The sequence below is a fragment of the Nipponia nippon genome, unplaced genomic scaffold, assembly GCF_047370975.1.
Source record: "Nipponia nippon isolate SJK-2023a ecotype South Korea unplaced genomic scaffold, ASM4737097v1 scaffold_10, whole genome shotgun sequence".
Classification (NCBI taxonomy): Eukaryota; Metazoa; Chordata; class Aves; order Pelecaniformes; family Threskiornithidae; genus Nipponia; species Nipponia nippon.
The window spans coordinates 31,327,581-31,351,494 of NW_028262291.1; the positions used below are offsets into that span (position 1 = coordinate 31,327,581).

The 23,914-nt window shown below is 39.0% G+C and overlaps 2 protein-coding genes across 18 annotated transcripts in view; both read right to left on the reverse strand.

Annotated features, from left to right (window-relative positions):
- Positions 1-15,441, reverse strand: part of PSEN1 (presenilin 1) — a 30,152-nt gene extending 14,711 nt beyond the window's left edge. For 2 of the 13 annotated variants that reach the window (XR_015701971.1, XM_087746394.1), the window contains exons 1-4: positions 12,290-12,352; positions 9,271-9,414; positions 4,277-4,533; positions 2,820-2,961 (exon numbers count right to left, since the gene is read on the reverse strand). Coding sequence is in view for 12 of the 13 variants with exons in the window: in XM_087746394.1 (XP_087602520.1) it covers positions 2,820-2,961; positions 4,277-4,533; positions 9,271-9,354 (483 nt within the window). In the remaining variant the exon portion in view is untranslated. Of the gene's footprint in view, positions 1-2,819; positions 2,962-4,276; positions 4,534-6,824; positions 6,989-7,385; positions 7,511-9,270; positions 9,415-10,411; positions 10,515-11,463; positions 11,966-12,289; positions 12,374-12,984; positions 14,169-14,807 lie in introns of those variants that run through there. The other 11 variants (XM_087746397.1, XM_087746395.1, XM_087746405.1 and 8 more) reach the window with 11 other exon arrangements.
- A 140-nt stretch (positions 15,442-15,581) lies between these two features.
- The window catches only part of RBM25 (RNA binding motif protein 25), a 36,811-nt gene continuing 28,478 nt past the window's right edge, over positions 15,582-23,914 (reverse strand). For all 5 annotated transcript variants that reach the window (XM_087746386.1, XM_087746389.1, XM_087746385.1 and 2 more), the window contains 7 exons: positions 22,966-23,039; positions 22,086-22,236; positions 21,402-21,726; positions 20,094-20,368; positions 19,554-19,652; positions 18,254-18,301; positions 15,582-17,150 (listed from right to left, as the gene is read on the reverse strand). In XM_087746386.1, the coding sequence (XP_087602512.1) occupies positions 17,058-17,150; positions 18,254-18,301; positions 19,554-19,652; positions 20,094-20,368; positions 21,402-21,726; positions 22,086-22,236; positions 22,966-23,039 (1,065 nt within the window). In that variant the 3' untranslated portion in view covers positions 15,582-17,057. The remainder of the gene's footprint in view (positions 17,151-18,253; positions 18,302-19,553; positions 19,653-20,093; positions 20,369-21,401; positions 21,727-22,085; positions 22,237-22,965; positions 23,040-23,914) is intronic.

A 23,914-nucleotide genomic window follows, 5' to 3' on the forward strand; every position in this document is an offset into this window, starting at 1 on the left:
GCATCTTATGTTATAGTTTTTAAATATTTTGAAAAATATTTCCTATTAAATATTAATAAATAAAAAATATTAAATTAATTTTTATATGGAATATTGTAAAGCCCATATGCACACAGACTAAAGGAATCACATTTACATGAGGCAACCAGGACTTTCCAGCAAATTAAGAATCTAGCTATTACAATTAGTAATTTAGTACATTTACTCTAATACTAAATTTTTCATAGGCATTTTTAAAATTCTCAGCAATTTTGGAAACATTCGTTCTCCTCCTTCACACTGTCTGTCTTTCAAAACAGGTTCAAATTTAACCTTCAACCCAATAAAACCTGTCATTTAACTTCCTAATCTAACAGATTGGCTTTCCATATTTGCTAGTGTATTCTCAAAAAGACTTAAGAATTTCCCGCATGTAATAAGCATGGTGCCTGAAAGGATCCTGCAGGAAAACTGCCAAAGTATCTGTCTCCGTCCATCAAACTGTCAGCACTCATAGCAAGTGGGGGGGGATAAACATACTACAGCTGAAGACTGATAGGTACCTGAAAGAGAATCCAACTTTTAAACAACTTGTAAAGCTACCTATGCACCTAAGTAGTGACCTAACAAGAGTAATTTTATTTCTCTGAAAACTAGTTGAAACCATTTTAAGAAAATGGCAAAGAAAGCTGTGCCATTGCTTTTAATAATAACATGACTTCTATCTGTAGTTCTTCTATTCGTAGTATAAGCTCTTAAACTTTCTTACCACTTAAGAAAATAACATGAATACTAATGTTTCATTCTAGTAAAGAGTAAAGTGCTAACAATGTCAAACACCAAGGCCATAGTCCAGTAAATGCTTACACACACTTTGCATAACTACTGTCAACAGTACTAAAGTAGGTAGTTTCAAGAGTAGACATAAGTGGGCATTTTACACACAGATGTTTGTTTTATCCGCAGTATGTATCTCATTTCCTATAGCATTTTCCAGATCACCGGCCTCTTTTCATACAAGTGATTTTTCCAAAGTATTTCTTGTAAGTTTTGGCCAGTGTTTTCCTAGCAAGATACCATGACAGGTTTGTTGCCTTCTAATTAAAGAATTTTCATTCTTCATTTGACAACCACTTCAACACTAATTGATTGCTGGTACAGAGTCAGCTTTTCCTGCTACAACTTCAATAAGAACTAAGGATTGCAGAATGCAGAGAATTAAAATGAGCTACAGCAGCCAGATTTTGGTTAGGCAAACTAAAACAATGAAGAATGCAGAGAATAATATGTTAAAAAGAAAAGCTAGTCAAATAGAATCAACTTTGAAGATGCTGTTTCTGGTTAGATTTAGGAGCTAGAATCAGGACCACGCTTAACTTATCACGTACAGGAGAAACATAGGAAACTAAGAGCAGTAAAGCTGAAATTGTATTTCCTTTCTTCAAAGGAGTTTTCAGATAAAAATCTTGTGAAAATAAGCAAGTTATCACTACCAGTTGGAGGCCTAACGTTCTTTCATTGTAAGTTCCATTCCCGATAATTTAGACTACATTCTACATATAGAACTACATGTTAAACAGAATTCAATGGACAGGTAACTACATTTTACAGCATTCTGGTACAGCAGCGTAGAAATACTCTGTTAGCAATTCCAAAAATAAGAAGTTAATTATTTCTTTTAATTAACGTAAAATATAACTACAGGAAATTTCTGTTTTCTAATCATTCTAATTTTTTAGTACAACAATTATTTTTGTTTGGAGAACATGCAGTGCTTTGTGAGGTCAAGAGGGAAGCCAGAAATGTGAAAAGCTTAGTAAAAACTAGTTGATGCCTTCAGCACCTGAGGAGAACTGACTGGCTGCCAAGGAACCTAGCTGAAGTACATCTATTTGACTTCATTAGAATGAACCGAACTGACAGTTTAAAAAGAAAACTTTGTCAGTTCAGATTTAACACCACACTGTGATAAAAGAGAAGGTCCATACTTTAAAAAACACTATTCTGAGCTGTATGCAGACCCAGGCAGAAATCATTTCCCCAGTCACTCCACAGATATTTTGTAAAGGGGTTTCACCCACAACTGTGAAGATCAAAACCATTTTCCCCTCTTGAAAACAAAATAAATCAGAGCAAAGCTATGTGCCAGTGCATGGATCCCACAGCCTGTTTTACAACTATGAAATGCATTCAAGGTTCTGGCTGCACACTGGGAAGTTTTATTATGCCAAGCCTTGTCAAATGAGTCCTTAAGATCAAAAGACAACCAGGAATTTTCATGAACTCCTCCTCCCAGGCAGGTGACATTGCAATTATTTATGCTGAGCCTGGACTTGCCTAGATTACATCATTATATGATTGAAGTCTTTCACAAAAGAGCCTTGGAGCCTCCGTCTTTGCTATAAGGATATTGCCTGGCATGTACAGCCACGCACACATCACACTCTTGGGAGACTTTTATATGGGGGGCAGGGTGGGGAGAGGGGAGCCCTTAGAAAGCCCCTGAAGTCCCAAATAGCTTTCCAGTTGTAGGACCAGTTCCGTACTTTGTTGTTCTTGACCACAGGAAGATTTCAGTACATGGTACATTTCACAGGTATAGGAAGCAATGCCGCCCTAATTGTAACGGACAAAAGAGCCGGCAGTGTTAGCACTGGGCCTTTGCTCCCGCGTTGTGTCAAAGGAACAGAAGCCACAAAATTGAAACAGCGAACTGAATCTCCAGTTCTGCTACTTCTGCTCACTCATCCTTGATAACCCTACATTTTGTTAATTCTTGATAATCTGTACCAATAAATAAAACTAGCACAATTACTCAAGTCAATTATAGTTATACTCACCTTGTAGCACCTGTATTTATAAAGCACAACCAGGAGTATGGTCATGACAATGATAACGCTGATCATGATAGCGGCGTTGAGAATTGAATTCAGGGCTCTCTGTCCTACAGTCTCTGTCTCTTCTGTGAAAGGAGTGTAGATGCTACAACAACAAAGAGTCAACTGAAATGCCACTGAATGCACAGATGTTTCTGATATGTGAGGCCAACATCAAATGAAATTGCAGTAATCTTTCAATTCAGAGCTGTAAAAGCAACAGCTATTTTCTACTTCATCAAAATTTGAAAGGCAGCATAGTATCATATTAGGCAAACTTTAATTAAAAAAAAAAATAAAATTCCTTAGAAGACTTGCCTTTCCTACGTTCTTAGATTACTACTATTTTCTACTTTGTAAAACAAACAAAAACCAGAACTCCACCTTGTTTGATGCAATTACTCACATGCTATGAATCGTTAGACTATTACTGCAGCTAGACGTTTATAAGCACACCATCTAGTGGATTTACAATGAAAGGTTCCCCAGTGATTTCAACAAAACAATGTATGAGCTCAACTCTCTTTCTCTTAAAGAAATACAACAACCTGGGGCAAAAAACACTTCATTATGGGGAAAGGGGTGGCAGGGCGAGAAAACACCATAAATCAAATCTTAAGAAAAATAATTCTTTGATCAACAATTTTGATAGTGAAAAAGAACTCTGTGTTTTATTGAAACATTTTATGACATTCTTATATTACACAAACATTTCAAAGCCGAACACACTTTGAATCATTTTGTCTAAACGTTTTCACAGTGGAACATTTAGACTGATTTGCTGCAGGTTCTGACAGGCTCAGTGTTCTTCCTTTGTCTCCTTTCTCTCAAATCACCTTTCACTGAAATTGCCTTTTTTTGGCAACATTAATACTTTGCCAAAAAAAAAAAAAAATTCTATACAGGAAACCTGCTAGGAAAGTTTCTGTAACTGCAACAGAAGTGAACCTCATAAAGCTATCTTCCTCTTGCATTTGAATTTCTTTATCAAACAGCATAGGCGAACCAGAATTTGGCATATATGTTACTTCATTTAAATTAGTAGGTTTTTTCCTTTTCCAAAACCTTTGTATTCTAGCAGAGTACAACTGAAATGGCTTTGGCTCAGGATTGAGTTTATTTTATAAATACCACAGGGCACAACAAAATATTAAAATGAGGACCTGGGATTTGAATCAAGCAGTAACAACCAAGATATTATCCCAGCTAGTCACCAGACAGACAACAGATGTCAATAGTACCACGAATATAGAGTCTGGTTTCTGGACGGAATAAAACAAAACTATCTCTGGGGTGGTGGAGGGGGAAAGGGAGGCAAGAGAGAGTTCACTGCTTGAATTAGACTCCTGAAGAAATGAAGATTACAGAAGATTATCTAAGTGAGTCCATTGAAAAGATAGGGGAAAAAAACTGATACATACAGCTGTCCATCCTTGCGTGTATAAAAGCTGACAGACTTGATGGTTGCAACAACGACCACCATGCAAAGTGTGACAGGTACAAACAACATAATCACATGTTTTGCCCCATATTTCAGTGTCAGCTCCTCATCTTCCTCTTCGTCTTGTTCCACCACTTGCTGAACGTTGTTTTGTGGCTGCCCATTGGTCTCAGACTCGGGACTGTCATTTCTTCTGCGCTCACTATTATCATGGCGACGTCTTTCGCTGTTGTCATTCTGCAATACATAAAAAAAAAGTTTCCTCGGCAACCATCCACAATCATATTCTTGTACACTAAGCTAAAGATGATCTCAAGGGGGAAACATATAAGGTAATATTCACTGTCAAGAACACTTGCCGTAGCAAGGACTTAAACAGCAGTAATTAATTGCACCACATAGTTATCAAAAGAATGGGAGCACAAGGTTATGTTAGAAGCATTTATATTAAAAACAGCAGCAGCTGAAGGTAGCGCTGGTTGCATCAAACAGCCTATGTCGCCCTTCCTTTAAGCAGAATTTTAAAAGCCGAATAAAGACAGACAGCTTTTTCCCTTGGTCCAAACTACAATTGATACAAGGGTGCACGACAGTAGATTACTCACAGCTTGACAAGGATTAACTGTATCTGTTCCTAGAAATAATGCCAACCAGACATTTATGAACCTTACTCCATGAACGTCCCAAGAAAATTTCTACTTTCCTTACCATGTTACTCCCACTACAGTACACTAACTAGAATATAAATTAAAATGGAGTTTCACGAGGTATGGTGTTCCCACATTTTTAGCAAGAAGAATGACACAGAAACGGTGATCAAACTCAGGTAATTCTCAGTCTTTCCACTGAAATTTGATCCCAAAGTTTTAGTGTGATGAGCCAAGCATGCGGATTCTTTTGTTCCTTTCCCGGGGATACTACTGCCACATCCTTTCACTGACACTGAAGAAATTCCACCACCCTTGTCAACAAATATGAAAGAGTCTCCTAGGCTTCCTGATACTGCTACATGAAACATCAGGGGTATAATTCAAACACAAGGACAGAGGTAAACTTTCAATGGGATTAAGATTAACCACAAGCAAAAACACAAACTGGGAACACCACCTACAGTGCAGGTCTGCACTGCTCCTGTTGTCACAACCCTTTTGCCCCCTCTCCGAGAAGCCCTGTCAGCAGGGGGCATTCAGCCTTTTATATGTGGTGTGCACGTACAGAGAACACAACAGGAGAGTGAGCTACGCTTCACCTGTTCTGGACCACAAAGAAATGAAAGCATTTTACGTTTACCAGTCACTCTAAATGATCCCTAAAATACAACAGTTTATACAGTCTACTCTTTTTTTTTTTTTCTGTATTACCACGTCCAAAGTCAATGCTGTACTGTTCCCACTCCCTCCACTCAAAAGGTTTAACATAAAAGAGATGTAACACAAAGATTTTTGATTCCTTACAAAATTAATCTCATTTCTTCAGAACTACTTCATTTACAAACAGTTCCGTTCGAGTAAGTGCACTAAAGCAGCTTTAGATTAAAATGTACAATAAACTGAAGGAAGATACCATTTGCAATACCTTTAAAATACCACTCAGTTTTAGTAAAATTGCTCTAGACGTAAGATAGGGCATTGAAAATAACCTAATGTATTTCTGCTTAAGTACTCTTATCCAGGTAATTTTTTCCTTAAACATGCAATGTTAAAGTCTTATTACCTGTTCTTAATAGCATTTCCAAACATAACTGCTGACTTGTATCTCATCAACTCACTGCAGTTTTTTGATAAATCAATAGTAATTTTGGAGATTCTTTATAGACGATTTTCCCAGCCCCACCCTCAGAAAAGATAAGATGTTAAGTACACACTCAGGAACTCATAGTGGGGTTTTGAAAAGCACTTAAGTGATTATGGAGTACAAGGCACTGGACTTTGAACTGCAAACACTGACACTGCTAAAATCTTGGTTGAAGCTTTACAACTTCCCCAACTCATGAAAAATTAGCTTTTACAAAACATTACAAAGTAACAATATACATCAAATGTTTTGCCTATTTACTCCTTTGTTGTGGTATCCTCAGGATCAAGTTGAGCAGGGTTTCAAGAACTGTCCTCTAAGAAAATTTACTTTATTTTTCAAAGAGAAAACTGAATATAACGGGAGAAAAAAAAAAAAAAATCTAAAATTGTCTTAATTAAGCAATTAAAACTATCAGGCAAACAGATTTTTAGAATTAAGGTTTTAACTTTAATTTCGATTTAGTATCATTAACTTAAAGTATGTCCTGAAAAATATTTTGGGTTCAGTATTATCTTACTAAACAAAAGATTCATTATAAATGACTTGGCATTTTGCATAAAGTCCTCACACATGATTATTGAAAGTCAGACAGAAACAGGAGTATGAGAGAACGCAAATAAAGAGATTATGTTTAATCGTTCTGAAATGCTAGCTGCAACTGGACCTCCTTCTGTACAGATTATAGCTAAAATGTAACATTTTTCACTTTGATAGTGAAACAATAAGCTTACCTGTCTAAATAAACTGCCTAAGATGATCATAAGTAACTCTACGTTGGAGATGATCAGAGCCTTGGAACACTTCACAAGTAAAGCAGACCTAGTGTTTAGGTCTTGCACTTGCAGAATACGTTGCTCTTTCTCTGCTGTAATAGCAGTCCTGAATGAGGGAGCACTTACCCCTATCATAGGCACAGAAATGTAAAAAGTGGAATAAAAATCTACAGCTTTGCAAAGCAAACACAAAAACAGCCAAAGGAAAAGCCTGATTAACTTGCACACCACTACAAGAAACTGCAAAATCAAACATAAAGAGAAAAATTGAAGAAATTAGACCAATACGTGCCATTTTATTCCCTCCAGTAGTTAGGAACAAAGACACAATCACAAAATGCCTTCACATATTAAAACACAGTGCATGAAAACCAGATCAGCATCAAAAGAGTTAAGAGTTATTCTCTCATTCGCTGTTAAAACTAGAAAAAAGTTGTCCTTTCAGGCTACTAAAGTGTAGCTAAATGTGACATGCGCGTGCCCTACTGCTTAAAAGAACAAAGTGCACTCATATCCTACCTGATGAGTATTAAACAGAGCAGAGGCCATGGACTCTTGCTGAAGTGGAAGCAAAGGAACAGACTCTTCACTTTCCTCAGACATAGTTAAAAGTGAAAATTCTGAAGCTAAAAAGTCAGTAACACCTGTTGTAACACCGTAAGCAAACGTAAGTTACGAACTACGCGCTTTCAGGTGAATAAACAATATCAAAAGCAAATGATAGGGTTTTTTTTTCCTATCAGGAAAATAGTTAATAGCAAACCCAGAGCAATGCCCCTGAACCAAGAGATAAAAACCTAGCATATTTGATAAAAAGTTTTTATTTATTAAATCCAGATTTATACATCAGGAGCAGACCCCCTTGCCTGACAGTGGGCACAGACTTTGTTAGTTCTCACATACACCATTTATGTTTAAAGGTCATCATACAGTGACAGATATTGAAGACTTGGCTGAACTCTTGGTGTGTGATTGGAAGAAAAGATGGCAAGTTATAGTACTTAGTGGTTTCACGTGCTGACTGCTGGCCACAGAAGCTAGATATACTTAAGCAGGAAAGAATTTTTGTACATATGTACGAAAACAAAGCGGACGTGTGTAGGGGAGAAAAATCATTACAACTAAGTATTGAAACTACACCTAGAGTTACACTTAAACATGGAAAGAAAAAGCACAAGTAGTAGTTATTCATCTGTACAATCTGTCAGTGAGAAGTAAATAGAACCATCCGTCCCTCAGTGCTGGGAAAGAGCATCACCAAGTTATCTGTAAGGATGGTGAGCCCACAGCTTATCGCTGAGCTCTGCCTTTTTAATCTGGCAGTAGTGTTCAAAAAAAGTTAATCTCTCACCTGTCCAAGATGAAAAGAACTCTTTTTCATTCCCTCTGAAGCAAAAGCACAAAGGATGCAGTAGGAAAGTTTTCACTTTTCTAGTTTTATTAACAGTTTCTATAATCAGTAAGGTCTTAAGTCACTGATTTCTTAATTTAAAAATAAATTTTCAAATGTTTTGCACTTTTACTGATATAGCAGGATGCTGATCTGAGATAAAGACAAGGCTTTTTCAAAATTCTACTTAAACTGCTGGATTGTATAGAAGAGTTAGGGCAGGGATCAAAATATTCTCTTGAATCACTGCCATAAACATGGCTACAAGTGGCCCAGCCTCACAAGAGCATTTCTGTGTCACAAGGAAACCTGATATTCAAGAGCTATAGCAGGAACAAAGAACGGAGCATGACAAATCCAAGAGCCTGAGCACCACACCCAAGTACATCATCTAAACTTGGTTTTAGCAAAACACATGCAGTACAATGAGTACAGTTCTAGCAACAATTACGTGCTTAGGTCTTTCAAAGCAATCACATAAAACTTTATGGTTTGAGTTCCCCCTCCCCCGCAAAACCTCAAGAACTCTGACAGCACCTTCACAATTATTCACAAGTGAGACCGTGCTGCTCTTCCTGCATAGGAGTAGTCCTCCAGCAGTAGCAACAACAAAACTCAGGCTTCAAGCTCTACCTAGACTAAAATTAATTCTGTGACTGAGAGACCTGTGAATCACGCAGATCACAGCCAGGCTAGATCAAGAGAGCTCACTAAATCCCCTAAGGGCCAATGTTGGACAGGGGAGCATCCCACCCCATTTTCTTATTTTTCTTCAGGACTTGGTCACCCCAACACCACTTTAAACTGGGAGAAGTCTTATCTCTATATAAAAATGAGTTTAGAACATCAGATATTTAACAGAATATTTCAGCACTGCTTATCACCACAACACTCCAGATAGAGAAAACTACTCCCAACAAACAGATTTCTAGACTTCTGAACTGTATTTTCATCCACGCTCATTATTCATCCTGATTTAACTGCTACCAGGTAATAAAATTGTTTGTTACATACGGTGTTGCTGAGGTGGTTATCAGGGAAGTTTTCTGTCAGCTGCCCATGCTGAAACTGGGGTAAATGTGCAGACAGTTCTGTCATTGGGGCTGTCCTCTGGAAATCGCTTATTTCTGCACAAAACGGATCTTTCCTCTTGAGATGCTGAAAGGAAAAAGATGTGTAAAAAGCCTTTGTTCTTATATGACTAAGTTCTCCATCTCCTCCCTACCCCAATTTTTAGAGTTCACACAGACCAAAGATAACCATTTTCTGTCTACGCCATGATACTGAACTGTATCGCATCTTTACTAAGAGGTCATAATAGGGATTTCCCAGCATAAAAATAAGAGCGTCTAGGCGTTATCAAATTAGTTCATCAGCCACAGAAGTAAGCCAGCAACAAACTAATCATTCAAAACAATTCTCCATTCCTTCTTGTGCAATAAATGAGAAATACTGCACGCTTGCTCAGAGAACAACTTGAATGTTTTTATCTCAGCAGAGTACAGTTGCTCCAAGTTGTTCGGTTTTGGATTGCTGATAAACTCAAGGGGAATCTTCAAGCAAGGATGACTGAGTTTGATCATTTAAAATCTGGATGTACCTTTAATACTGTAATGCCCTAAGAGCGACCTAGAGCTACACAAAGCAGTATTTCAGCTGAGCCACGAGAACTAATGTGCATTCATTTCCCCTAGTGGTAGGTTTTATGTATCAGCTAAACATACATAAACATGCCATACACTTGTAACAGCTTTATACATTCTTCCATAAAAAAGTCATATGCTAACATTTTCCTATGGAAACATGAATAAACCATGTGCTCCATAAGAAAGGAGGATAAAGCAATATAGGTGAAAGAGGAAGAAGGGTGACATCACTACATAAGTTTCAGAAAAAACATAATTTTAAGAAACAATGAGTAGGCCTAGATAAATCACTGGCTTGATTACACAAAACATAGGGAAGTGAATAAATCACTGCCCAAAGGGTGGAGTGCCAGTTCCCACTTCCATCCCAAGTGGCTCCTGCTCCTACCTTGTGCCAACTCTAGCACTCATCAGTCCTCTTTACAGTAGATTTTATTCACTAAACCGGAAGAAAACCAATCCAGGAAAAGAAAACAATAATATTTTTCTGCTGTTTTAGTATACTCAACTGATGTACGGAGGGATCTCGAAAAACTCATACGAGGGAGGACATCAGAAAGCAAGGCCTCTCACTTTCGGCAGCAGCAAGCCACAAGTGCTGCAAGACAGCATCTTAAAGAGTGAGTTAAGCTTGTTTTCATATGTACTAAGATGCAGAAGCTGTTTCTCTACTTACAAATAAATACATATCTTACAAGACTAGCGCATAGTGCTTACTAACTTCAACAGGGATGTAGCTTACACTAAAGAGCCATTAGGCAGCAACACCAATTTAGCAAGTCTAGTGGGAGTGTGCAAACTGTTTGGAAAAAGAAAGACAACACAGTATTCACTAGAATGGCTCTCTTCCACATTCATAATTAAAAATCAAGCACATCTAGTTTAAAATGTAATGAAATGTAAGATTAGATGAAAATAAATAGGCATTACGTTGCTTTTACTTTTAAAGTTTTTGCTCTAATTCTTTGGTTGGGCTACAGAATATAAACAATATTTGTTTTAAGGCTGCTATTGGTAAAAATTCTCAGTGACAGGGCCACCGCAGAGGAAAAAGTTGAGTATTTTTATCGAAATGTGGAGTATCAGAATAAGATTTTTCACATAGCAGCATATCAAAATTCTAAATAAATTACAGGAGAAAGGAGGAAAAAAAACCCAAACAAACACAAAAAACCAAAACACCAACTCACAAAATCCTATGTAAAGAATCCTGGTAAAGAAAACCACCACAAACTCACCAAACAAAAAAACAACAGCTACTGAGGGGCAGAGAGAAACTGAAGAGGGAGGAGTAACTGACAGCAAAGCTGCACCAAAGCTTGAATGACCGCATCTAACAGACCTCAAAACTCACGGCTTGTTAAAACAATCCCTTTTGAAAACTCAAGAGCTCAGAAAATGGATTCAGGACATTTTCCCTAGCAACTTTATTTTCTATTTTGAAATAAATGAACACTCCCAAGTTTGAAATTTAACTATGAATGAATGAAATCTAGAAACGAACTGTGCATAAGCAGACACAAATTAAGTTTTGACTTGTTGTACCTGAAAAGGGACTTACCGAAACATTTTTTTAATGAAGCTGTTAATATTAAAATAGCTTATCTAAAAACGTTCTTCCCTGCTTCCTTTGGCGTTCCTTAGCAAGAACAGCAGCAGTTACAACTGTAGTTTTCGTGCATTTACATTTACCCTAGCAAGTAGAGGTAGCCCTTCAGTAAGCTCAGTAACGTTTTCTCTGCTCAGAAGAGAAGGCACAGCGGGTATCCACCAGCCACAGCAAGCGCGGCGCGGCGCGGCCCGGTTGACCCCTGCCTTCTCTCTCAAACAGGCATCGAGCAGCAGCCGCTGCGTTCCTGGGGGAGCACCAGACGCCCCGCGGAGCTCGCCTCAGCCCCGGGCCGGAGCAGCCCCGCCGCAGCCAGGGCCCCCGCTGTCCCCCGGCCGCTGCCGAGCCGGCACGGGGTCCCAGGCGAGGCGAGCGGCTCCCAGAAAGGCGGCGAGGCCCCCGCCCGGCGTCACCAGCCCCCCGGGCCGGAGCAGCCCCACCGCCCGCGGCCCGACTCCTGTCTACCCCGCCCACCCCAGCCCCGCTCCGCCCGGCCGGGGGAGCGGCCAGGGACCCCGCCCCGGCCCCGGCGCCAGCCCGCGGGCGTGTGGCGCAGGGCTGGCACAAACCCCGGCCCCGGCCGCCCCCCCCCCCCCGCCGCCGCCCGGCCTGCGGGGCGCCCCCGGCCCGGCTCCGGGTGGCGCAGCGCGCCCGCCCCGCGCCGCACGCGCTGCCCGGCCCGGCGGGGGGACGGGCGCCCGCGCCCCGCGCTCGCCCCGAGGCCGGCGGCGGCGGGACCGGCGCTGCCCCGGGCCGCCAGGCGCGGCCGCTGACAGACCGACCTGCAGGGCGCGCCTCCCGCGGGCTCCGCCACCGGCTCCTCGCCGCCCCGCAGCCCGGCCCCGCTCGCTTCCGGCCCGCGCCCCGCCCGCCGCGACCTCACTTCCGACGGCGGCGGCCGGCAGCCGCGGAGGAGCGGCAGCGCCAGCCCGGGGGAGCCGCCGCGCCCCCGGCCGCCCAGCGCTGCACGGCGGCGGCTGCGGGGCCCCTCGGGGCCGGGAGGCGCAGGCCCCCGCCGCCCCGCAGGAAGGAGCGCTTCTGAAAGACCAGGCCGAGCGCTTGCCGCTAAGCAAAGCATGGAATCGCGAGGCGGGGATGGCAACCCAAGGGAAAGAAAAAACTGACGGCTGCAGAGCGGGGGGGGACGGGGGGACGGCAGAGAGCGACGGGAGCGGTGCTGCAAGGGAGGCCCGGCTTGTCCTGCTGAAGCTGGGAAGAGATGGTACCGGGGAAAGAGAGGGGCATCATGGGAAAATACACTTCTTGCTTGTTTTGAATTCAAGTCATTTATAAGCTAGTCACCCTGGTTTAAAACAGGCCCACAGGAAAGCACTATGAAAATAACTTGGAGGGATCCTTGCATTTCAAAATAAAAATAATCTCAAGTCAACGTGGCATCTTCTCAAGAAGCCTCTAGTAGAGCCGTGACTCATTTGTGGAAGAACCCAAGCCAATTTCGAACTTGAAACTTACCTTGCTATCCATGGTATTTGAAGAGTAATCCACAATTCCTTTTTAAAAACGCAGAACCGAATGGGGTTACTAACATACACGGAGTGCTACAATACACGTAATCATTCCTAAAATAAAAAAAAGTAAAATCTCCGAGGGACCATGTAATTCTGCATGTTTAAAAACAGATGTATTTCACTACTCGACTACACTACAGGAAGATCTATGGGAAAATGAAGTGGCACAAAAGTATCACGCGTAAAAGTTAGGTTTTACATAATCATTTTCACACAAATACCGAGTTTCAGTAGGTCGTATGCATGTGAAATGCATTTAAAAGAAGCTGTTTTTAGACCGAAGGTGGTGCCTAACCATTAACCAAATAAAACTACGTTATTTTAAGAGGAAAAAATCCCCCCAAACATGGACATACAGCTGTACCAGACTATTCTCTATTTATATTATTGACATCAGTTTGGTCCACGATGAAATGTCTATTAACAATACCTCATACTGCTCACACTGCATGACTGTGTACTAATTTGTAAGTCTGCATGTACGACACCCTATGTTCCTACTCAGGAAAATGTATAGAATATGAGTAAGTGTGACCCCATTGTAATATGAAAGCCAACAACTTCCAGTTTTAAGTGTATCCACTTTCTAAAATACCGCTCCCGCAGGCAGCTATCTAGCAACGCCATTCAGTAAAAGCATGAAAGCTCTAATGCTTCCCTCTCGGTAACAGGAAAGCATTAGTAGGAAGAAATACGAACTCAGTAAGAAACTAAACTTACTGTTTGGGGCCCTCCCCTGCCCACATTTAAAAGCCACAAGCACCTAGCTAGATGGTTATTTTTAGTGCAGGCTCCTGTTTAAAGAGGAGTAAGGAAACGCCCAGAATTAGAAAAAACAAATCAGTATGTGAACAGATTAAGTATTCTAAAACCAAAAAAAGTCTCTTATCATATTAACAGTAATATAAAAATATATCATTCTTGGTCATGGATCTTACTTGTTCACGGTTTCCCATTTCTTTTCAGTGCATGCTAATGAAAACAATGATACTTTATATTTTGTACTCACGTATTCCAAGTCGCACTGAATGGCAGTTATGCAGAATGATTACCAGGAGACTAAGGGCACATGTTAAAGTGTAAAGCCTCATTCCGCAGTAAAGTCCAGATCAATGACTACATCCAGTTCTGTTGTATAAACATAGACATTTTTTTCCCCTCTATGCACTATATGTAACTTTTGAAGTACCTTTCTGTCACAGAACGGATCATACTATGGCATGCTGCGCTGAACACCCTGTGGCAACATACATCGTTTGCTAACTGATCTCATTCTCAGTATACTCTTTATCTGTGCATTTACTAACATAACACACATGTGTATTAAAATCGCATATTCAGACAGTGAAGTGTTGCGATGTCGGCAAAAAAAGGCTTTTTCTACCCCAGATTTTCCAAGTTTATCTTGAAATAACTCTGTTACTGCATGTTGGAAGAAAAACAGTTAACAAAGGAAAGTTACTTTCTATATTAAGAACCTCTCAGGAGCATGTAATTTCAGTTCTACCCCCCAGCATCACAGACACAAAATACACTGTTATCACTGAGAAGTAATAACACTAATTTGAGTAAGAGGTAAACACTAGAAGTGACTTTATAAAGCAACATTTTGTATTGTGAAAGAGGAAAATTTGTTGAAGTACTTGCATAAGCCAAGCCAGAGACGCTATAGTGAATGTTCCTTCCTCCTTCCACTACTGAAGAAAACCTCAACTTCTACAAAATTATTTTTTTTAATGTCACAACTGCTTCTATATACTTATTTACCTGGATATTTAACACTCCAGCTTAAATTTTAGATGTCTTCCTCACCCAGATGCCTTCAGTCTCCTTAGGAAAGGAAGAGTACAAGCTTATGTCCAATGCATAAATAATATAATAGATGAATATACAACTTTAGTTTAGGGCAGAAGAAAATAAGCTTAAGTTTCACAACTTGAGCTTTCTCTGAAGAATCTCAACAAGGACGTTAGGCAATCTGTCACACAGTGGCATTACAACGCAATTGTTGCATTTGTCTTGTTTAACTCCTGCTAATGACAGAGAGAGAGAATGCCGTATTAGCAGGACAAAAAGCACTCATGAAGTTCACTCTCCCTCTTCTCTGTATTGTATACTACAAGCAGAGCAAGTTTTGAATTTATTTAGAATTTGGAGAATTTTTGGTAAATGCTGATGCAAAACTGTATGGGGAGAATGGAGAAGTAATTTCTTAGGGTAACATCAAGTTGCAGGAAAAAAAGAGGAAGGTTGCAGCATTTAAGTACGTAAAACAAAACATTCTCATGCAAACTCAAGCACAACATAAAAGTAACATCTGAGCATTACACTTCAAGTTAAAAAAAGAACATTTTGTGGTGTGTAGTATTACAGGGATGAGAAAGAACATATTGGGATCACATGTGCATTTGCAGGCTTCTAATCACCTGCCATAAAGCAGGAGGTAGTTTTAAAAAAACCCACCCCTAATTTGTGAACACTTGATTCAGAAAGCAGGGTTAAATACAACTGCATGCTGCACAAGACTCCAAAAGAATGTCAGCCCTTAAATCAAATATATACATTTTTAATATCTGAAATATTTACATGGTGGAACCTTTACACGATCCCGTTTGTTAAGAACAGTGTTTTCAAGTGTCCTCTCCAGATACAAAGAACTAGTAACTCAAGGTCATAGTTATGTTTTCTGAACAGGTCAACCTGTATCCTTCAGTTAAATACAATATAGAGATACTGGAACACCTTTACTTAATTTGTTTGCTATTAAGAATTGTGTTTAAAAATTAAAAATGTTTTTGAGACAGTTTGCTCCCTGGAACACAGTCCTCCTGCAATCAAAACAGCTCATAGCACATTATCGATTTGTCTTCTTACCCAGGTATGAGATAAAAAATGCAGTTTACAGTACATCTCATCATTTATACCATATCAGCCTATTTATAAAAACCCATACAAACAAGGCAGGAAAATATCACCCTCTTTTTGTGGACAACAGACTGCTTACAGTAGAAAACAAAAGTTGGGTCCAGTTTAACAGTATGGATAAAATCAAGGCTTCAGCACTGTTTGAAAACTTATGGTTCAGTTTTTGTCAACTGCTACGGTCAGTTACATCCAAACAGGTATTTTTTTTCTAAATACTAAAAAAATGTTTTTAAAAATAATTTCTTTTAAAAAAAATTCGTCTGATTATTCTGGAGACAGAAGGGATAATAGGGAAGGGCTAAAATGAAATTCTGCAGAAGAAATCCTAGGTTAAAAAAAAAAAAGTATCAAATAGCACTTATTGAATTGAGGTCCTGCTCTTGTTTTAACTGAGCAAAGAATAAAAAACTTTCTGCAATTTGCACTTTCTAGGAAAGACACAGAGCATCTGCAGGAGACTAAGCTCCCAGCTTCATTAGTAATTCTAAATGGGCAATAAATTACCAAGACTGCTGCGGGTTCACATCAGAATGAAAAGTCTGAGGGAACTCCTTTTCCAGAGTCAGATAAGGGGACCAAACGAACACACAAAGCTGTTCTGTGAAAGTAGCTCAAGCCACTTACTTTTAAATTGTATTCTGATAGTTCTTTAAATAAAAAGAGGGAGAGTATGCAAAAAAAAAAAGCGCTGACAAATTTGCAGTAAAATAATTTGTCTTCATCTGTAACTGATATAGTTCCACACTAAGTGCAAATGTTTTGCAAAACAGGGGCTTTTTTTTTTTTCCCTTAATATTTACAAGAATCAGAGTAACATAACAAAAATTACCAGAGAGCGTGTACAGTAGCTGCAGCTTGTAAAACATACCGGTAATTGTACCTTGTGAATTATAAAGAGAACCAATGCAGGATTCAGATAACTAACTGAGAAGGGTAAAGGGGGCCTCAGAGCAGAGGACAAAAAAATTCACATTTTCTACATAAAAAAATACAGGTCTCAAGTCTCTGAGAACAGAGAAAATTCAAAGTCTTTGAATGATGGAAAAAAAAAGCCCAAAATTGAAATGGAACCCTAGAAGCAAGGAGAGTGCTTTATTTCACTAGACCAATCTTCTTCGCTTCTGTCTCGTATATCAACAACCTCCACATTTTGACTATGAAAACTTCAGCTTCTTCATCTAGTACCTGTAGGAAATACACATTTTATAGATTATTTTTTTAGGTTAGGCATTCCTGTTATAAAAACTAATTCTAGACACATCAGAAATACAAAGTGGAGGTAGTGTAATCCAAGTTAAGCCTTTGAACAAGGCAGTGGATAAAACTTCAGTGCATTTGTCTGTCCTGCATTTACCACCTGACTTGACTAGGCTTTAACGATATACTTGTATAATGCAGCTGTTGGGCACGAAGAGATTAAAGTACCAGTATCCTAGTCTCCAAAAGTGCCTTGGGAAGAGGCAAAAAATGGGAAGAATGCAAGAACAGGACATACACATGTGATATTCTCCCTTAATTCTCTCCTAGTCTCTGCTCATTTTCAGCTTGGAACTTCCTTGGATATTTATTAAGTAATCCCTCGATGGATTTCTCTTCCTTGAACTTATTATCCAGGCTGTTCTTGAATCCATGCAAACTTTTAGCATGCACAACACCTCTCAGGAAGTTCCCCAGGTCACCTACTAGTCACAAGAACAACCTACTACCTCCTGCTATGAATCTGGCTTCTACCAACTTTGCCTCCAAGTTTCCTTATTGGAAGAGAGTGAACAATGAGTTTTTATTCACCTTTCAGTGTATGAAAACATGGTGAAACAGTAGCATTATTTCATAAAGTTTCTATCTTCCAATACCAGGCAAAAAAAAGTTTTTACTCTTCTAGAGAAAAATCACCTTTTGCTCATTAATTAGAAAGAGACCTATTAAACTACTAATTATAAAAATCTAGTTACAAGAATGAGACGGAATAAAAGTTTATATTTCTGATACAGTTCTGTTATTGTTGATCCTTACCTCTACTGTTAGGGATAGAATCTTTGTTCCACACTTCCTGAATACTGAGGAATTCTGAACAGAGATCAGTAATTTCTACCTAGATGCTCTAACTGCAAAATCACGCCTGTGTTAGCATGATCTATTTAATCCAAATAGCTTTCATATCTAATGCACATTTTCTATGCATGTTCTATGAACGCCAAATATGCCTGTTATGGACTCCTGTTTCGCAGAATTGACTATTAGCTTCAGTATAATGTAGGAGGTGTATCAGTTACAGAATTTCCGCTTACCATGGCAACATCATCCAGTATGCTCTGTGGCGAGCTGTGAGCCATAACCTGAAAGAAAGAAACGTTTTTAGACTGAAAACTCAGAGTAAACCATATAAACATCTTTGGACAAAAGCCAGTTACTTCTAAAGGATTTTGAACACTTTGCACATACAAAAAGTATGTCCTGTTAATTAGTTCCCAGTATTAGCCAGGGCAAAAATTGCTATTAAACGACATCAGATTCCATCATAGTGAGTGCTAGTTTATGGCTAGTTACTGAGGAACAAGTTCCAGGAAGCTCCAGAGATTCAACAGGTTCTGTATTTGCTGGCTATTCTTGCATCTCCAATTAAGCTGTCCCAATTTCAGGAATGAGCTCTCCTTCCTTCAACAATGAATTCCTAATGGAATACCAAGGCAAAATTCTCCCTGTATCACTCTTCATAACTGAATTTTTCATCTGCCTGTTTCAAATTATTTTTTTCAGAACCAAATAAGTTGTCTTTCAATACTAGAAAACGACATTTATTTCTTACATATATATAATTTAAGCTTGGCAAATATTAAACTGCTTTTCACTTTCTACTAACCACCTGTGCCACAAAACTATCACTTGCTTTGCCTCTCATACAGTAGCCCTAAAAGATAAACTGAGACAAGCCATTATGAACTTGAGTACCATGAAAGCTGAAATGAGTTTTTGAAACTCCCTATTGATGAAAAGCCATAGAGTTGTCGTAACAGATTTAAAGGCAAGTTACTAGAATTTAGTAACAAGTCATGCAACGGCCAAAAGGTATAGCAGAATGACTTCTAAGGCTAACTCTAAAACCTTAGTATTTGCTTACTATTAAAGCAACAACAGCGTCTAAAAAGCTTTTTAAAAATTTAATAAAAAAATGTATGTAAAATCAAGCTACTGGCTTTTTTCCCCCTGATTTCACACAAATCCTATTTTTAAGTTAAAAATGTTAATAGTCAATGAGGTATTACCTCTGCAATCTAATGATAAAACTATCAGTTCAAACAGCTGCTCTTGTCAACTGCTCATTTCTTCAATCCAGTTCCATACATTTATCTAACAGATAACAGAGAGCATCTAGCATGCACATATTGTGCACAAGCGTTAAAGGAGGTAACTTGTAAAACACTAGGGTACATATTGATTCCAAGTACACCAACTGTCTCTGCTGACCGATATCATTGATTACAGAGAAGCTAAGAACAGACTGCCTTCAAATACAGATACTGCAGTCATCGCTGCAGCTTAAATGGAGAGCAAAACTCAGACTTCACAAAGGAATTGGAAGATATTAACCTTAGAACAAACAAAGTCAACTAGTGTGGCTTCTTCTTCACCAATATATTCTATTATTTTCTTGTTGATCCATGGTCTAATTCGACGTTCCATTAGTGTCTAAAAAAAAAAAACACACCATAATTTCCATAAACTTTACCGTCTTGAAACAATACCGCCAGATAGGCGGCCAGAAGACCCAAACAACTATTTAGCAAAAGATACATTTTGTTATCAATGAGATAACCCTTAGTGATTTGGCATCTGCAAGTGTTTCTGACAGCCATTCAAACATGTTTTTACAGGACCTTTTTTCCCCCCGTCCATAAAACTGTTAGACAATTTGTAGCAGCAATTCAGGAGACCAAACAAAAATAAGCAGGCATACTTCAGAATAAGTATTATACATGGACAAGAAATACAGTACTTAAGTTTGATTTCCATTTGATAATGATGCTTCAATCCACTGGGGTCCCAGGAACATTGGTTTTCTATTCAATTCCATGGTTTGTTTGGAAAAATTATGCTTTTTTCGTGAATGGTTAAAAGAAATAAACTTACTGAATCCACAATTGACCAGTCAAGAGGATAAGCAAAGAGCTCTGGTTTTGCTGTGGGAATCTTCTCAATGAGACTCTTAATATGTTTGCGTTTTTCTTCTGTATTGACACTGCCTTTGATATTGCTTTTATCTTCTTCTCCATAATCCAGGGGGACAAGTTTCCTTTTCCGGGGCACATCATCACTGTCTTCATCATCAAATTTATTGAAAACACTATCCACAGCAAGCTTCTTCCTTTTTACAGCATTGGGCTGATTAGGACTATTGCAGGCACCTACAACCCAAAAGACAGAATAACATATTCATAAACTGCAACTGAAGCTAGTTTGCTCTTCACACATTTCTTGAGGAATATCGGTTTATATGCTATATCAGTGTTGGTGAATGCCTAACATCAGCATTTTAATCTCTCAAACTCAGTTATAAAAACAGCAAAAGAGGTAAAGATCTCAAACTGAGTTTGTTCGAGACTCTTGAAAAGTAGGGTTGTCTTTCTTTGTCCTGAAACCAATTAGCACCCTCACTGAGGGAGGACTACAGCATGAGTTCAAATCTTAGCAGAGGCAGAGCACAGAAATGAAAGGTTGCAATGAATCTAGCTGTAGGAAAAGCGTTAATCAGTTAGCCTAATACCATACAGTCTCTCCTCATTCAAGATCTAACACAGTGTGAGCTCAAACTGCAGCCCCAGTATAATTTAATCAAAATAATAAATGCACAAACCTTCTGGAATACAAATATCCTTAGTTCTGCTGCTCAGAATAAATTTTTTGTTTTAAAACACCAGAAAATTGCTAAAGTACTAAGGAACTCTACACTCATGTTCCATTTGCAATTGTCATCAATTCACTGTCCTACTCTAAGAGGAAGAAAAAAAAAATCTAATTTTCAGTTTTCTCCTTTTAAAAGGGTCTTTGTGAATAAATATAAGAAGTATCTAAGGCTTAAACCTAACACATACTTACATCAATGAAAAGTAGCAATGAGTTTTAAAAGAGATACTTAGAAATCTATTAAGCTGAAAAAGCATGTGGAAATAGCTAATCCCAGCTCAGAGCACCCCTAAAAAAATTAAGCCTTGAGGATGCCAAAACTTCCCTCTGTTTTTCCCCTCCAGATTTTGGAAGAAGAGAGATCTATAAAAGGTATCTTCTGGACAGAAGAAATCAAGCAGAGCATCTGGGTAGCAAAAACGTGATATAAGTATGTCAAAACATGCAATATATTTGGAAAACTGTGTGGCTACTCAGCTTGGCATTTTTTCATTCTGATCCCATATGGAACGTTAAGATAAAATGTAAACTTGCCCAGTTTGAGGCTAAGTCCTATTTTGGGCCGATGCTCCTCCGGCTGCTGTTGATCAGGTGAATTTTCATGAGGGATAATAATGCCACAGGGAGATTCATCACCAGGTGTGTTAGGGGTTGCATTTCCACTAGCAGAAGAAACAGACGGGGCAGAACTAATGGGTCGTAAAGTTGGTTTAAGGCAGGGCTTTTGTTCAGGCTCCTCCTCCTCTTCCTCTGGCTCTTCTCTTTTTTCCTCTTTTTCTGCCTTTTCTTCCTCTTCCTCCTCAGACTCTGGCTCTTGTTTTATTTGTGGCTGCCTACGCCGCTCAGCCTCCTGCTCCATCTACAATGAAACAGACAATTAGCAAAAAAGCAGCTTTCTCAAAAACAGTGCTGCTTGAAAAGAATCTAAAGATCCTTTGTTTCCTAAAGAAGTCTCTGTTAGTCAAGAACAAATACATGCAACTACTGCCATTATAATCAGAAATACTGATTAATCCAAATTTGTTTTTGAACTCCATCCAAGCATAGATCTGGAAAGTTAATTTTTTGTTTCCCGTGTTTTTACTGCTTATCTGGACTTCTTTTTAAGAAAAAGTGAACAGAGCAAATATTAACTATCAGATCTCTTACACAGTTTTGCTCAATACTACCAGAATACCAAGGCCTCTTTTTTTTCCTGTCAGACCAACGGCTACTTACCCTCTGGAGTTCTGCATCTGGATCTGGATGTCCTTCTGCGAGAAGGCGCTGCCTAATTTCTTCTAATTCTTCCTTTTCCCTTTTCCTATCCCGTTCATCTGCTTCCATCTCTTTCTCCCTGTCTCGTAGCCTCTTCTGAAGAGCACTACCCCTACAAAAGATACGGATTTTGTACTTCAAAGAACATTCCAAGGAGAACCTTGTACCACAATACAAGAAATACCTGATACAGATATATCTTCCACTAAATGAAAATAAGATTCATAAGAGCATCTGGTGTCCTCTATTTTTGTAACAGAGAAATCTAAGATACCAGTTCCCTACATTACTATACAGAATTTACCCCATCACATTAAACAGATGTAGAGAATGTGACTGCCAATCTTCTTAGAAAAAGAGTCAAATTATTTTGCAGGTTTTTCACTTGACAAGAACCAGTTCTGCTAAATTAGTTTGATGCAAATTTTAGTTAGTCCCATGCTGAAGGATCTTCCCTATCCTTTACAGAGTTAATGAGCTTGTTCTTCATACAATTTACAGCTTCCTTGTAGTGAATTTTTTGAGAGGCATGCTTGATCCTTTCTCTCCGCCCCCACCACCTTATGTTGGCATTACACTGACCTCTGCTCCACCGCACCCACAAGTTAAGTCATAGGAAGGAGCAGCTACTCCCAAGCATTAACAAGTAGCAGTAAGGAATTTCCCTTTTCCCTCTAGCACTTATCAAGTGACACTGAAATGATTTAGATAGTCATATGACCCTTACATCGCCACATAATCACTCAAATATAAACTCCTTAAGCCTCTGCCAACAAACCCCACAATTGTGTTAAAATGAACAGTGAACATTTTATTGTTAGGAATCAATACAAAGACATACCTATAGTATTTTGGATCATCTCTGTCATCATCATAATCCTCTAAGAATTCTTTTAACCGTTTGGCTTCTTTTGCCTGCAAGAAATTGAAACATAAGTAATGTTATAAAATGATTCCTGGTTTTCTTTCTAAGAGTTTAAAATTTAGTAATATTATTAGTAAGTTAATTTAAAATCTACTATGCTTCAAACTAAAAATACAGAGTTTTCCAGACAGAAAATGGAAAGGTTTAGGATTGCATCCTCTTCCAGGGATCTGTCACCTTGCTATCATATGTTCAATAGCAAATAGTACATCCACTAGGTCCACTGGGATCATGTCTCTGATTTGCAGACTACTGTTCTGTTATTAGCATTTCAAAGGGTGTTCAAATATACCCCATCCCCCCTTTTTTTTACCTAACAAAAGAAGAGGATCAAAGTTCCTGTTCTTCAAATCCATAAGTCTGGTATTGGATATTTTAACATGGCAGCTTAAGTGTATTTTATCAGTACTGTTTTGTTTCAAGAGCTGTGCTTTTTAAAAAAGATTTAGTTATGCACAGAAACAAATCTAATGGATACTTCTAGAATAAGCACTCTCCTGCTGTGTTACTAATCCAAACCATGTGGCACTGCATTAATGCACAGGCCTAAAACTGAAGGGGGCGAGTGGGATAGAGAGGAGATTTCCCCCCCGCCCCGATAAAATGAAAAAGAAAAAAAAAAATAAAGCAGTTCTTTGAGGAGAATATAAATAAGGACATTCTAACCTGTATCTAAGCAATATCTTTAAGCCATCAGTAAGGTATTTCTATGCTAATGACTTCGAGAAACAAATTATGATTATGGTTGTAAATTCCGCACAAAATTTAACACTGCTCTCTACAACTGCCATCCATAGCCAGCACCCAGGAGGATCATGAACAGAAAATACCCTTGAGTCATTCTCAAACATATTTTCCCCTCTCA